At 34.2% G+C, this 15,747-nt stretch overlaps 1 protein-coding gene across 1 annotated transcript; it reads left to right on the top strand.

The window, feature by feature from the left end:
• The first annotated feature begins 218 nt into the window (after window positions 1-218).
• LOC115874123 lies at window positions 219-650 on the top strand. Its single transcript, XM_030889218.1, has one exon. The coding sequence runs from the start codon at window positions 219-221 to the stop codon at window positions 648-650; it is 432 nt and encodes a 143-aa protein (XP_030745078.1).
• Window positions 651-15,747: the final 15,097 nt, after the last annotated feature.

Below are 15,747 nucleotides of genomic sequence, written 5' to 3'. Positions count from 1 at the left end.
TAACTTACAGTCAACATGTGAAAGATGCTTGCGGAAAAGCAAATAAAATTGTCAACGCTATATCTGGACTACTTCCGAACCTAAAAGGACCCTCCTCAAAAAAAAGAAAAGTTCTTGCGGTATCAATGCAAAATATAATTCTATACGGCGCTCCTGTATAGGTCGAGGCACTAAAATTCCAACGGACGAAAAATATATTGCTTTTCACACAGAGAAAAATGGCCCTAAGGATCTGTTCAGCGTATCATACGATATTAACAGATGCCGTGTTGGTTATAGCTGGGTTGATCCCGCTGCATTTAGCAGCTAAGGAAAAGCGAGAGTTATATGTCAAAGCAGAGATTAACGATAAGGTGAAAAAACAGCAACGACGAGGTACCTATCAAAAATGGCAAGAGGAGTGGGATACATCCGACAAAGGAAGGTGGACTAGAAAGTTAATACACAACGTGGAGGACTGGACAAGTAGTAAATACGGAGACGTGGATTATTACATTACGCAATTTCTTTCCGGGCATGGAGTCTTCAGGGACTTCTTGCAATACCAAATGGCAACTGCATGTACTGCGACAGAATCGACGATGCCGAGCATACGTTGTTCTGTTGTCCAAGATGGGAAAACGGAAGGTCTGCCTTATTGTCGGATGTAGGAATGTTAACTTCGGACACCTTGATTATGAAAATGACCAAAACTAGCGAAATATGGGGAAAGGTAGGGGCATTTATGAAAGAAATAATAATAATAGAGAAAGGAAAAGATGAAAAGGCAAAAAATGCGGAAGTATCCTAAAAATAAATAGGATAGAATATAGATAAAAAATATAACATAGATAAAATGACGTATGTACCCGAAGTAATGCCATGCGGCGGTTCCGGGTAAGGGGAGAGGAGGAGCTGACTCCTCAGATGTGGACTTTTTTAGTGGGTAACAATTCGACTCCCAAAATTGTAATAAAGTTTATACAAAGTTCACTACACACAACAAATTATTAAAAATCGCTAAAATTGTCGCTGTGACTCATCCGTAGGTTCCAAAATAATGGCGTCTAACGTAACAAATTCTGCTGCAGCCCGTATATGGGCGTTACATGTCCTTGTTTTCTTTAGTCATTGTTCGATACCCAATTTCCAGCCTGTTCTAATCGTAATCTTTGTGTACACTTTTTTGCCATTCAGTTTCGGTCTTCCTTATTTTCTTCTGCCCTTTGGTTGCTAATTGATTATTTTCTTGGGCCATCTTGTATTATTCATTTGCTCTTCATCTCCGTACCAGATCAGCTGCTTTCTCTCTTGCTATCTATACCCATTTGTTGTTTAAAGGTTGTTGTTTGGAAATTCCCATTGATCTTCGAATGGCATCAATTTTTACGGCCTCTATCCTCTTCTTGTATTTCTCAGTTATTCTCCATGTTTCTGCTCCATATAAGAGGCTGTGGTCTCATATATATTGAATTTTTCTTCATTGAAGATTCCATTTAGACATCCAATTATTTTTTTCGCCCTGATAATCCTTTTCCCTATTTCTCCGCCATCAGTTCCAGTGTTATCAAATGTAATTCCCAGATATTCATACTCTTGATATTGAATAATTTCCTGACCGCTGTCCAAGTTCAAATTTTCTTCTTGTGCGCCTATACATAGATATTTTGTTTTGTCTATGTTAACTGTCAAGCCTCATTCACCGTATCCTTAAATAAGTTTTCTTAGCATATATCGCATATCATCTTTGTCATTGGCGACTATTATTTGATCGTCTGCGAATTGAAGTGCGAACAAACATTCATTTACAATCTCTATGCCCATACCACGGATCTTTTTTTTTCCAATTTTTTAAAACGACTGCTACGTATATTTTAAAGAGAGCAGGGGAGATACAACAACCTTGATGTAGGCCTTTGTTGGTTATAAATGCTTCTGTAACTTCTTTTAAGAGCTTAGAGAGCTCTAAAAAAGACATCATCTTTTAAGAGCTTACAGAGAGCTCTAAAAGAGCTTACACACAATTTTGCCAACAAAAAAATAAGTCAGTGGCGCACATATTTCTTTAGCAATATCCTCCAGTAATAACCTATATGCACGTCCCTGGTGAATATGACGACACTTTTTTAGCATTAAAATATGTCGGACTTAGTAACTTTTACCCTCAAAATTTCATTCGAATCGCTAAAAGCACTTGGAAGAAAATTATAATAAATCGAAAAATGAGTTAAACTCCTGTAGCTACGAAACAAAGTCGAATCGGACCTATGTTAATATGAAAAAAAAATAGCGCCGGGAGGCACGTATAGCCGTCCATACTAAAATATGTTAATTAAAAGTTGGTAATCAGTTCTTTTAGTTTCAAAGTAAAGGAATTTTTTCAATTTTTTAGCCGACCATACCAATAGGTATGGTAGGCTATTAATATCGGCAAAAAAAGTAGAGAAAAAAGACCTAAATACAAAATATTTTCATGGTGTCTGTCTGTCCGTCTGTAACACGATAACTCAAAAACCGCTGAACCAATTTTAACCAAATTTGGCACAAAAAATACTGTGGCACACGAGAATCTGGCCATTAGTTTGGTTTGGTTAGGTTTTGGTGGGGGTGGGGGGTTGGTAAGGGGGTATGGGAGGGGGTTAAAAATTTAAAAAAATCGTAACTCCAAAATTACAGTAGCTAGCGAAACGCGGTTTTCAAATTAAGATTAGGAATAATATTTGCAACAAAATTTGTAATAACATCAAAACCTAACCTATTGGTATGGTCGGCTAATAAGTCATATTTTTACAAGAGAAATCTCCCCATGAAAGACGGAACAGGTTTTTTTGAAACACCCGCTATTTTTATATATATATATATATATATATATATATATATATAATATAAATTTTTGCTATTGAAACACCGATGTTTGACGATCATCGATATACCGTTTGTATCTCTAGTTGTGTCAGTACATCAACATCACAAATTTGCCCACTCTGTATCAGTAAAATGTGTCTGACAATTTTGTTTTAATTATTAAGATAATAGATTAATTTCCATGCGTGCGTACGTACCTTGAAAAGTCGAGCGTTTGCATAAAATTTCTTGACGCAACGCATACCACCGGCTATTGATTTAATTTTATTGAATTTCGTTACATTTAGTACCATGTAATCGGTAATAGGGCAAAAATAGGCGAGAAAAAAGACGCACGTACACAGCCAGACAATGCAAGGTCGCACAGGCAGTTTTCTATATCATTTCTAAAATGTAATTTATCACTTTCCTTCAAATAAACACAACACGCGTAATGTCAGGAAACCAACATAAGTTGTTTCTCTATACTTAATTATTATATCAAATGGCGGGGTTTCAATCGTTTACCTGACATTTGCTCTCTTTATAAATCCAATATACAGGATCTTTCAAAAAACATGTGCTATCTGGTGGGGAGATTCCTCACGTAAAAATAAGATTTATTTTTCATATCAACATAGGTCCGATTCTGCTTTGTTTAGTAGCTACAGTTTGTTACTACAGAGTCAAATTGTTATTACATCAACATTTTGATAGTCCCAGCAGCGCTTTTTTTCTTTTGATTGCTGTTTCAAAATGCCTCTATTATTTGAGGCCGTTGAAGTTGTTGGCATTTTGAAAAAGCAATAAAAAAGATAAAAAACGCTACGACTATCAAAATGTTGATCTAATAACAATTTGACGTTTATACTATTACGTCAAAAGCAACTTTTTTCCAAAGCCTACCATGACTTCACTAAGGCATCGTTTCTTCTTCACTTTTATTAATATTTTAATTATTAGATATTAATACATCTGGTATTATGGTATATCGTGGATATTAAAATAAAGCAACTGTTTCTATCTTATTTTTTTTATTAGAATGAGCATACTCAAAAGGGCTACTGATACCGTGTTGCACAAAAAATAAGGTAATTAAGAGCTTATGTTTTGGTATTTATTATAATTTTGCTAATATCTTCGGTTTGAAAGAAGATATGAAGATGCGGTTTCCGTTGACTTTTTAAGCTTTTATTACTCTTTACTACCAGCTAAAATTACGTATACTATCGTATTTATTTTTTTTTAAAAAAACGTGCAACATTTGTTCAGTTGTAAGACAGCGCGTGTAATTCATCTCATAAACCCATCACAATCGCCATCCCTTGTCACTCAAAGTTGATCACGTGCATCGGAAATTGTTTTGCGATTACCGATGTTTAATATTTTAACAATTTTGTGCAAAATTGCCAGAAAACTTCACATTGTCTTCTTTTAGGATAAAACCCCTTCTTTTTTACATATAACATAAACGAGAAACTCTATAAAACACAAGAAAATGGGACACCCTGTACTTGTATTGAGTTAAACTTTAACATATTAAAGCAAACTTGACCTATTAACCGTATCGATATTCTACATATTTTCGTACCGATTCCTAATTTGCAAAGCAATCAAACCAATTCGATATCGACATTATGCGTAATCACGTCAGAACCGACACAACATTCCATTAGATTCCGATTTAAATGGCTCTATTTCCCGCGTACCCAATAACAATTTCGACATACGAAAATACCGAGACGTTCTTGTTTCTGCTTCGAGTCTCAAACCGTCATTTTTGCGCAATAATCGGCCATTTTCGCAGTCATCGAGATGGTCTAAATATTCTCGGAACGCGTTTAAAGCGATCTTCTTTATTCTAGGATATCGGCAATTGCTTAATACGGCTCTGGAGTGACGAATAAAATGCATAGTTTAGCAATTAATTAGTGTGTTTTATTTTGTTAAAGATGCTAAGCACAGTGCGAAGACGAAAACTTGTTTTGGGTAACGCCGATTTTCCATTAGGAAGATAATTGTGTGTGACCGTGTATAAAATGTATTGATTTTAGAATTTGATATCAGTGGCGTAACATATACACGGTGAAATTTATATTGTCGTATCTTTTCAAATAACATATAGAATGAGAAAAAATAAAAACGAATTCGAAAAAAATGTTAGGTCAAAATGGACCTGTGTGTTTTTCGTGTTTTGTAGGACGAATGTATGTTGTGAACAATGCAAAAATTACAATAAAAGAACCTTACGCTTAAAAAAGAAACTTAACGCCTTTAAACGAAAAATAAAATAAGTTTTTTTAATCAAATCTAAGGTGGTAGAACAAGTATCGTCCATAAAACATCTAGGTGGCTTCGTTAGTGATGCTTGCGACCCCAAAAATGAGATTTTGGTGAGGATCGAACAGACCAGGGAACAATTCTGGAACTTCGACATAAAAATGTTACGCTTTCAAAGTGGCAAGCAGAAGTAGCCGTTCAGCGGAACACTAAGCAGGAGGTTTTGGTATTCCCCTGGCCATGCTGTGCGAATCGTTTTCTTGAGACGCGTTAAGCACATATTGGCAGCATCGCAATTTCTCGGGTATCTAATAGTCAAATGTGGATAAAACTTCGAATAAAAAGATTAAGGAAGGAGCATATGAAAAATCTTAGATCGACCGCAGGTTTATCAGTGCCGTTCTAATTTTATTCAAAAACTGTCAAAATATGATGTACGTATACTCAATAAATTGTTGTTTTATTTTGCATTGTCAATAAATGTTGGTAGTTTTTAAAATTGTTATAAACATATACAATTCTAATAAAAATAGATTAAGTTCTAATAATTATTTATTAACACAAACATCCAATACGCTACTGAAGCAGATAAGTCAAATTGACGTATCTAAATTCTTTGACACCCAATCTTTGACAAGTAGCCGAGCAAGTAGCAAACACAGAAAAAATATATAGCTTTATTCAGAACCTCCCAATTAGTGGAATAAATTAGTGGTTTCAATACACTTTATACTTTTTAGTTTACGATTATTCACAATATCTAAAAAACACAATTAAAATTAATTAAATATCCTAGCAACAGCTTGCGGTAGTCTGTTATATCTATAGAGAAAGGACAATATTTAGCTTATAAAACAATAAACTTTTAAGTTCTTGCCAAAATTTTTCTTGACGGGTGATAATCAAAGGCCAAAATGATATTCCTCGCAAATTTTGAAGTATAATCAGTGGAAAAGTCGAAAGTTTGTTAACTTCTTCCAATAATTGAAAATTACTGCCACTAATTATGACGTTCTGGATGCTTACATTAAAATATGGTGAACAAACTTCTACGGCTAATTGAAACTACTAATTTATTCCTCTGATTTGATTTATTCCACAGGAGGAAGCTTTAATCTAATTAATTAATTTTTTAGTAAATTTCATACATGAATTAAGATAACTCCTAATAAATTTACTACAAGTATGGATATTATATTGTTACTTACTAGCGAGAAGTTGTTCCATTATTTCCCTCGATTTTTGACCGAGATCTACCGCACGCTACATAACCTTTTTAAGACAAGCATTTTACATTCCTTTTCGATAAATGGCATTAGTGGCACTGTTAATTTAAGTTCTGCTACTAAATTTCCTTCTAGATTTACTACCTTTAAAACAACTATCAGAAGTAGAATAAATAATAAATAACACAACAGAAGCTCAGTAAAGACTGACATATCCACAAAATTTCATATGAAAATCTATGGTTATGTCATAATTCTTATTATACGAGGGAAATGTTGAAAAAATAGAAACGCTTCCCTGCATTTTCGATATTTTGAACAATATTACTTTATAGCTGCCAAGTCGTAAATTATTATCAATAAGTACCTTTCTTTTAGTAAGAGAACGCTCAAAATCATATTTTTTTCTATTTTTACTGACAGTTTGACAAGCAAAACGATCCTTTAAGGTCGCCGTTTTCGAATCGTTTAGCGCAATCGGTAAAGACGCTAAGCGCATCAAATGAAAATACCCAAATCAGTAGTCAAGTAGAGAGCGAAAATTAACGTCATATACGCTGAGCGTCTAAAAATGCTTAGCGTTTTCTAAGTTACAGAATTCGGACCCTACGTACTTTTGTACTTCTACGGTCTGAAAGTTGGACACTCAATCAGACATTGGAAAACCGCATTAACACTTCTGAGATGTACTTGTGTCGTCTGCCTGTTTCCTTAATGGCTAGATTAACGAATGAGGAGGTACTCAAGCGGATGGGCAAAGACATAGAGCTCCTATTAACAGTTATGGAAAGCAAGCTACAGTACTAGTATACAGTTGAGTCACATCATGAGGGGTGAACGATGCAAGGTACTCAGATTGGTCATTGAAGGTAAAGTTAGGTTAGGTTGGTTAAGGCAGGAGATCAGTGGGAAGAAGACAAAATTCCTGGTTTAAAGATCTGCGTGGTTGGTTTGGTTTGGATCTATTAAAATTTTTGGAGGTGCAGTTTCACCCACCATCTCTTTCCGTCGTTAGAAGCAAAAAAAAATACGAAGAATAAAGAAAAACACTATTTAAAATATTTAAATTCAACTATTCGAGAACACTTTAGCTTTTTAAACATGACATTAGAGCAAGTTAAACTTCAAAATCTACAATTATAGTCTGTCCAACGAGAAGATCCTTGACAGTGATAAATGTGTCTGTCATTTTAATTTCAAAGTAGTTTATTTTATTTTACAAAGAAATAAGTTGGTACAACTGGAACGCATAGCAGGAAATATTTAAAATTTGATTGACAAGATGACAAGTCATTACTTCAAAATATTGTGAAAAAAACTGTATAAAACTGAAAAAATGTAATCGAGTTATTTTATTTAATAAAAACGGTATGTGTTAATACAAAACAAACAAGAACAAGACACTACATACCAAAAAAATATAAAAAAGAACTATTATCTACTCTCAAGCTTTATGAAACTACCCGCATTTATGATTATATTTATCAATATAACTTATCTACAAATACAAATTTGTAATATTCCACAGGAATAAATAAAACAACATAGGTAAATAAAACAAACTATTTTATTAATAATAACTCCTACCAAATTTTATACCTTAAAGGTTGATTAATTAACTTTAATCTTAATTTTTTTAAACCAGTACCTTTTGACATTATTTTTCTGCAGTACTAATAAGTAATCCATTATTTACCTATCGTGTGATGTCGATATTTTACAGCTACTCCAGTTTTTAGTATGTGTTTAGTTTGATCCTTCTACCATATACGAGATGCACTTATCTACGACGAAATGGTATACAAACTTTATCGATGGCAACTTTATTGGTGTATAAGACTTTCTGCCTGGGCAGCGAGTATTACCCATAAACTGTGCTCTGGGTCTACAGTTTCACTCAATTTTTCCTCCACTTGACTTCAAAAGACACAAAACACACGTAATAATACGAATCAAAATGCATCATCTTCCAAAACGCAGGGTATTTAACAAAAGTTGACACAAAATTATAACCTATAATTTGGCAAGACTTTGACAAGCTTCAAAAATGACAAAAATCTAAAGGCGAGTTCATACGCATCGGCGTCCGTTTGTCGTTCATCGTTCCGTCAAACCAATAAAATTGAAATACGATCTGTCATTTTTTAAATAAACCAATAAAACTGGTTAAAAACAACAAGACACGACGCATGACGGATTTATATTTACACCCATCCATAGATAACTTAAAAATTATTAGAAACTTTTTTTAGTAAAATAAATAGATTGGTATGGGACGTCATCTGCTTTTCTTCTGTCATCGTCTGTCGAAATCTTACCTGAGAAAAAAAAAACAGAGTATAACTACCTGATAACAATTACTTAATAAGGTGAAACCAAAAAGCCACAAACTTTCTGTATGTAATGATTATTTTTAAATTTTACGTATGTTATGTTTATTTATGTTATGTTCTTTAAAATCAAAGAAGCGATTGCCATACATTACTAACATCTACAGATATATGAGCAATACATTGAAATAGTTTTTCTTCTTGTTTTTTTAACGACGACGGGAGGAAATATATCTCCTGTAACTTTAAGCATTTTTTGTCGGTAAAGCAAATTGGTTTTTGTAGTAAAAAACTATTGACATTCTTGATTCATCCAAGGTTCAAAAACTAAGCAAGGCTTTTTCCAGGAATTAATGCTTATACTCAAACATTAAGAGCAACGGTCCAGCTACGTCGAAACACCGATAGACCACCGGAGTTAAGCGACGTTAGAAGATGTGAGTAGATGGACAGGTGATCGTCTAGAAACTTGGTCGTGCTGTCCTTCCATGGCAAGAATGTAAAATCTACTGACTAGGGTTTCGCAACCAAGTTGGGTTCACAACCAAACCAAAGGCAATTTCTCGTCTCGTCTCGATCATCGAGACGAGATATTAACAAACTCTCCTCTCGATGTTTTTCTCGAAGTCAATTTCTCGATCTCGATTCGAGATTCTCGAAATTTCGAGAGTCTCAAAAATAAATAACTGATTTATTATTATTAAAAAATTGGCGCCGGGAGGCACGTATAGCAGCCCATACTAAAATATGTTAATAAAAAGTTGGTAGGCAGTTCTTTTAGTTTCAAAGTAAAGAAATTTTTTCAATTTTTTTTATCTCAAAAACTGCGACTTTGACTGATTTTGATGTTATTACAAATTTTGTTGCAAATATTATTCCTAATCTTAAATTGAAAACCGCATTTCGCTAGCTACTGTAATTTTGGAGTTACGATTTTTTTAAAATTTTAACCCCCTCCCATACCCCCTTACCAACCCCCATCCCCACCAAAAACTAATGGCCAGATTCGGGTACCACAGTAGTATTTTTGTGCCAAATTTGGTTAAAATCGGTTTAGCGGTTTTTGAGTTATCGTGATACAGACGGACAGAGAGACAGACACCATGAAAATATTTTGTATTTAGGTCATTTATGACCCAAATAACTCATTTTGAGTGAAATTAAAAAAACTTTTTTTTGCCGATCTTAATAGCCTACCATACCTAATGGTTTGGTCGGCTAAAAATATCATGTTATAAAGTCTGCACCAAAAGATAGGGTAAATTTTTTCTGTTAAAAAATTACGTTATAGAATACAAAGCTATTATAGGTATGGCATGAACTAAAAGCCATGTGTAACCAAAAAAACGCACTTTGGCCCAAAATCACAAAAATAATAATATATTTTGTTTTAAAAAGCGAAAATCAAAACGATTCCTTTATGTTTTAATTTAGTCTTTTATCCATATGGGTTTAAAATTTACCTAGCTACCTACGAAGTTTAAAATTTTTTACTTCGTTGTGCAACAAACTGATTTTTGTTTACTCGAAACAGTCTTTTATTGAAAAACATTTTTTCTTCGACATTACTTAAATTCGTAACTCAATAGGAGTTAACAGTGAAATTTATACAAAAATGGTACGATAAGAACAAGAATATATTTATGGCATTTCTTTATTCTGAAAAGACCGACTGATCGAACAGTTTTGGGGAAGTTATCTTTTGATTATTTGTAATAATTGTAAATAAAGAAATGGAAATTAGCATGGTACGAGAAAATATTTTCCAACATAGTTTTTTATTTCCATTTTTCTAGCCTTTTATGAGCTGTTGAGTTATTGCAGCATCTAAAGTTTTTCGAGATCGAGAAATCTCGAAAAAATTTCTCGATCTCGAAAAATTTCGAAGTCATTTTCTCGATCTCGTCTCGAAAAAAAAATTCTCAGTCTCGTCTCGATCTCGTCTCGAAATCGAGACGAGACGAGACGAGAAATCTCGAATTTCGAGAATCTCGTGGAACCCTACTACTGACTAAATATTGAACACACTGCTCATTCAGGCCAGTTTCTGGCCGTATGAGATCGGATATCTCGTGAGTTAGAGTCGATTTAGACACTCGGGCAAAGTCGGTTGGCCATTGACAATGATATGGCCCGGGACCGCGGTTCGAATTCCACGTAAACATAGTAGGCCCCGTCCAGATTAGCTTTAGCAGCAAAAATGAGACGTTAACTTAAAGTAGTTTTAGACATTAAGAATATTCTTACCATTTCGATACAAACTAGCTGTAACCATACCGAAGCGTAACTAAACCTTTTATGCCCCAGGGGCCAGTATAGACGTTTCGTCATACCTAATATTCTCCGTCTTCCACTAGCGATGAAATATAATAATCTTGACCTATACTAAATCGCATTTCTTGTGCAGCTCCTCCTGGCTATCTCTGATCTTTCGTTATCGATATTATAATTTCTCGAAGAGCATTTTAAATGGTAAGAGTAGAATAACGGTACACGTATTTAGTAATTCAGCTGAGGGTTAGGAAATTTAGAAGAAACCTACAATATTGAATATATCTTATAATCATTAAAATACAGAGAAACAAGTAAACCCAGAAAGTTATAACTATTTTTCATCTTACTTTCAGAAGCAGCGCAAAAGTAATCACAAGAATGGTCACAAAATAGTCGGTGGTGACAAATCTTTTGAATAGTGGAGGAATTCACCAGGGCAGAGACAGACGAAAATGTTCATAGAAGAATATTCGCCGCAATTTACGGTAGACCTGAAAAGTCAACACAGAAAGATTATCAAAGCTGTCAAGGTTTAGTAACATGGCATGGTAATGGGATTGACGGATAAAACCATGTGCAGAATTTGTCAATCTAAAGATGAACCGACAGAACATATTTTACGTCAATACGGCAGCCTGGCAAGTGTGCTGTTCTTTGTATTAGGCAATTATAGAGAAAAAAGTATATGGAGGGTTTCAGACTCCAAGTTGTTAAACTTTATGAAAAATATATGATTGGAAAATGCACCTATACAAGGTGTCCCAGAAATAAGTGCAAGTATTTTATCTGGTTGTATAGTTAAATCTCAGAAACACGCCTATGAGGTTTTTTCGCGAAAAAAATTTTTGAAAATTCGGAATGTTTTGAAAAAAATGTTGGAATTTTTTTTAGTTTTTAGTTGAAAAACATGATTTCTTGAAAGAAAATCCAGAAAAGATCCAATGGTTCTCAAAATTTTAGCAAAAAATCATTTTTTTTGGAAATTTTCAAAGTAAAATAACTCTAAATTAAAATAACGTTATTTTAGACGTATTTGAAAAATCATAAAGAGAAAATATGTTTCTTTTATCGAGATCTACCGCGCCTTAAAATACTTGCACGTTGTCCTGAGACACCCTGTATAGGGATCAGAAGAGGACCATACGTGATCTGAAAACGTCGTGGTTGGAATAGACCGATAACCACTTCAAAAATATAATCTAGGATGTGAATACTTTTACTAATTTTTCCTGTTTTTAGTAGTAGATTTTATTAACATTAGCTTTTAATAGGATAAATATACTTTTTACTACTCACCGGCACGAAAAAATTAAACGGGTACCTTAACATTTTAATGAAATTTAAAGTTTTATATATTGTGTTATAGTGGACCGATTTTGATGATCTTTATAGTAGTTTGTACTATTTCTTTTTCATTTTAATGCCTCTTTCTAAATAAAAAATGCAAATACTCGTCAATTATACGAGGGCAAACAAAATGTTGATATTTTGGTGAAAGTTTGAAACGTATGTTTGAAACACTCTGTGTAGTTTTCTTGGATTCTTTAATAAAAGAGCTTGTAGAAACTGAGCCACAATAAGCCCTCGCGGTCGTAGTGGAGTACGTTCTTAGTAAATACAATACAATACAATACAGATATAGCGTTAAATGCCATCTTTTCCCTGTTAAATATTACTGGCTCACCCTGTAAACACAATTTTCGAGTAAATTGAGCGAGACGCGTTAAGAGCCCTCTCCATCGACGTTTACAACACTTTAAAACAAGAAGAACGATGTTAAAACGGCCAGTATTTTTATTATTCCTTATTTTTTCTTCGTTCGCTCGTCTTCTTGACCAAACCATCGATTTAATATATGCTAGATTTTATCATAACATCCGTCTGATTTCCTTGAAATTAGTGAAATGAATTATTAGTGGTTTCAATTATACTTTTTACTTAAGAGGTTACGATCATTCACCCCCAATGTTTAATAAAATACAATTAAAATTAATAGAATATCCTAACAATAGCTTGCGGTAGTCAGTTGTATCCATCGAGAAAGCCTAATAATAATTATCTTATAAAACAATCAACTTTTTTTAACTAACCACAATTTCTCTTGACGGATGATAAATCAAAGGCCAAAATGACATCACTGGCAAATATTGAAGTATAATTAGTGGAAAAGTTAAGGGTTTGTTTCAGCGGCGTGCGGTGATAATTATAGGTGGGGAAGCGAATCGGTAAAAACCCTATTTAGAAACATTACTTTTACACCTTAAAAAACTTACCTTTGAAAATTCCGAGGCCAATTCCATTGTTCGATTAAAATTCTATCGAAAATTGTTAAACAATCAAAAACACATAAAATTTTTCGAAGCACTTGACGCAAACCAAATCAAACTTAAATTTGTCGTTTGCGTTCGAGGTCAATAACACCTACATGAAGGAGGGATAGGCGACCGGCGGCGATTTCCAGGCGCGCATCCATGCAGTAAAAGGCTAGTTAAATTTACTACGTTTATGTAAGGTTTCAAATAAATAATTTTAACAAATTAAATTAATCTTTTGTTATAAAATAACAGTATTATTAACGTTTAACTATTTATGTTTTTTCAACTTTAAAAAGTTTAGGGAAGCGGTGCTTCCTCCGCTTCCATGGACCGCACGCCGCTGATTTGTTGACTTTTTCTACTAATTGAAAATTACTACCACTAGTTTTGACATTCTGAATGCTTAAGTTGATATTCAGGGAACAAACACCACTAATTTCGATTTCACAAGTAGTGAATGAAACTATATAATTATTTTCAAAATGTTAGGAAATGTAATTTGCAAACATTCTGTAGCGTTTGATTTTATAAACATTACCACTGCGAACGGCAGCTTTTCATCGGAGAGCAGTCGTGGATAAGGTATTTCACTGGAAAGAACTAATTAATAACAATAAACAAAAAAATACAGATATTGGGCGCCAGGCATGTACAGAGAAAGAAAACACAGTTGTATATTACTTAAAACTAATGACTATATTTATTCATGATGGACTGTGATGATAAATAGCATTGTACAATTTTAATAATTATTATAGTGGTTATATGTCAACGAAAGTGGTGTTAAGAATTGTACTAAATATCTATGAAAACAACTATGATAAAATACAAGACATGTAACGTTTAAGAGAATATATGAAATGTAGCATTACTTTAATTAATTTGATATATTTTATATGATGTTAGTGCAATAATAATATCTATAAAAAAGTAATACTATTACAAGGCGTACTATAATGAAACCTTAAATCTAAATCATATTGTAACTACTAAATCGACATAAATGTTCTTAATAATCTAACCACTAAATATAGTCTGTACGATATCGTTTAAAATGTACGTTAAGTTAAGACTGAAAATTGACTGAAAACCAGAACCTAAATCTACACTTAGCTGTTCTTGAGGCAATCCTGTTTCGAAGAGTACCAGCGTGAGGTGGGCTCATATCTCTGCACTGTCTGTCGGCGATCCTGTTGGCCAAATGGGAGCGAAGCAGCATGGGGCTTACGCTGTATCCATACTGTGGCAATATGGGGCACTACCCGTACCTTGGAACACTACTAGGACCTTGGATAATGTCCGTAACCTGGACCATAACCTTGGACACAGTCCGTCCATAAGACAACGGTACAGGGGAACACTACCCGTACCTTGGATACTACTAGGACCTTGGATAATGCCCGTACCTTGTAAATAGTCCGTACCTTGGACCCTAAAAATACGAAACTCTTGTTTAAAATCAAACAAGGTCTAATAAACAAAATGAACCTACCTCGAATTACTTCCGAGGGCTCACTAAATAATAAAGAACATGGCCTTTCTTCCATGTGACATTCTGGAGGACAAAAGAAAAGGGACGCCAACGTGCCAGCAAAATACAAATACAAGTTAGGTTTGGACATCCAAAACTCTGCCCTAAAAATACGCAGTAATAATAACGAATCAAAAAAGATAATATCTCATTTTTACCTGTAACTTCGAAATAGCAGCTGATTCAAATTATACAGCAAGATTTTTATAATTGCAGTTTCTCGAAGCAAGGATTTTTTGATGGTGACAGTCGGACGGTCAAAGCCAAGTGAAGTTAAGCACGGAGAGAGTTGACAGAAGCGATGTTGACAGCGCTTCCACAGAACAGTGAAACGATAGCAGGGTTGCCGACTAGAGAACGTAAAAATTACGCGTCAAATAAACTATCTGGCCTGAACGAGAGGGAATCCGGTGATGATAGGCCAGACATCATATATTATATATAAAAAAGACATGTAACGAACTAAAAACGTTACAATTCTAAAAACAAAAATAAAAAAGTAACACACGGCCTTGAATGACGGCGGCGAGATGCATGCGAGACGGCCGTGACGCGTAAGCTAGCGAGAGGAAAAGTGATAGCGGCAATGTTGCCACAGCTACCCCATTCGGAGTAGATCCACCCCTTTGTAAAAGAAATAACCGCATTATCTCGTGATAATCTACCCCGTTGAAAATAGGCTTGTGGCAACATTGGGTAACGATCTGTGGCATACGCGGCTAAGAAATTCACTATAATAAACTTGATACTGTACCAACCTTGATTTCATGCGTATTTTCATCAATAGGTTTGTAGCTCTGAATAACGGTCTAGCTAAAGCATCTAGCTCATTTGCCAGCTCAGAATTAGAATTTAGAGTTAGTAACTCGCATTTTCCTTGGAGGACACTGTCATATTTATTTCAAACCAATAATCAACGAAAATATTCGTATAATTTAATAAAATTATTGTAAATCACTATAAATAAA

This window comes from Sitophilus oryzae, unplaced genomic scaffold, assembly GCF_002938485.1.
Source record: "Sitophilus oryzae breed Bouriz unplaced genomic scaffold, Soryzae_2.0 scaffold_1227_pilon_pilon, whole genome shotgun sequence".
In the NCBI taxonomy this organism is placed as follows: Eukaryota; Metazoa; Arthropoda; class Insecta; order Coleoptera; family Curculionidae; genus Sitophilus; species Sitophilus oryzae.
Note: the sequence above shows the minus strand (reverse complement) of the source record. Positions and strands in the feature narration are given on the sequence as shown.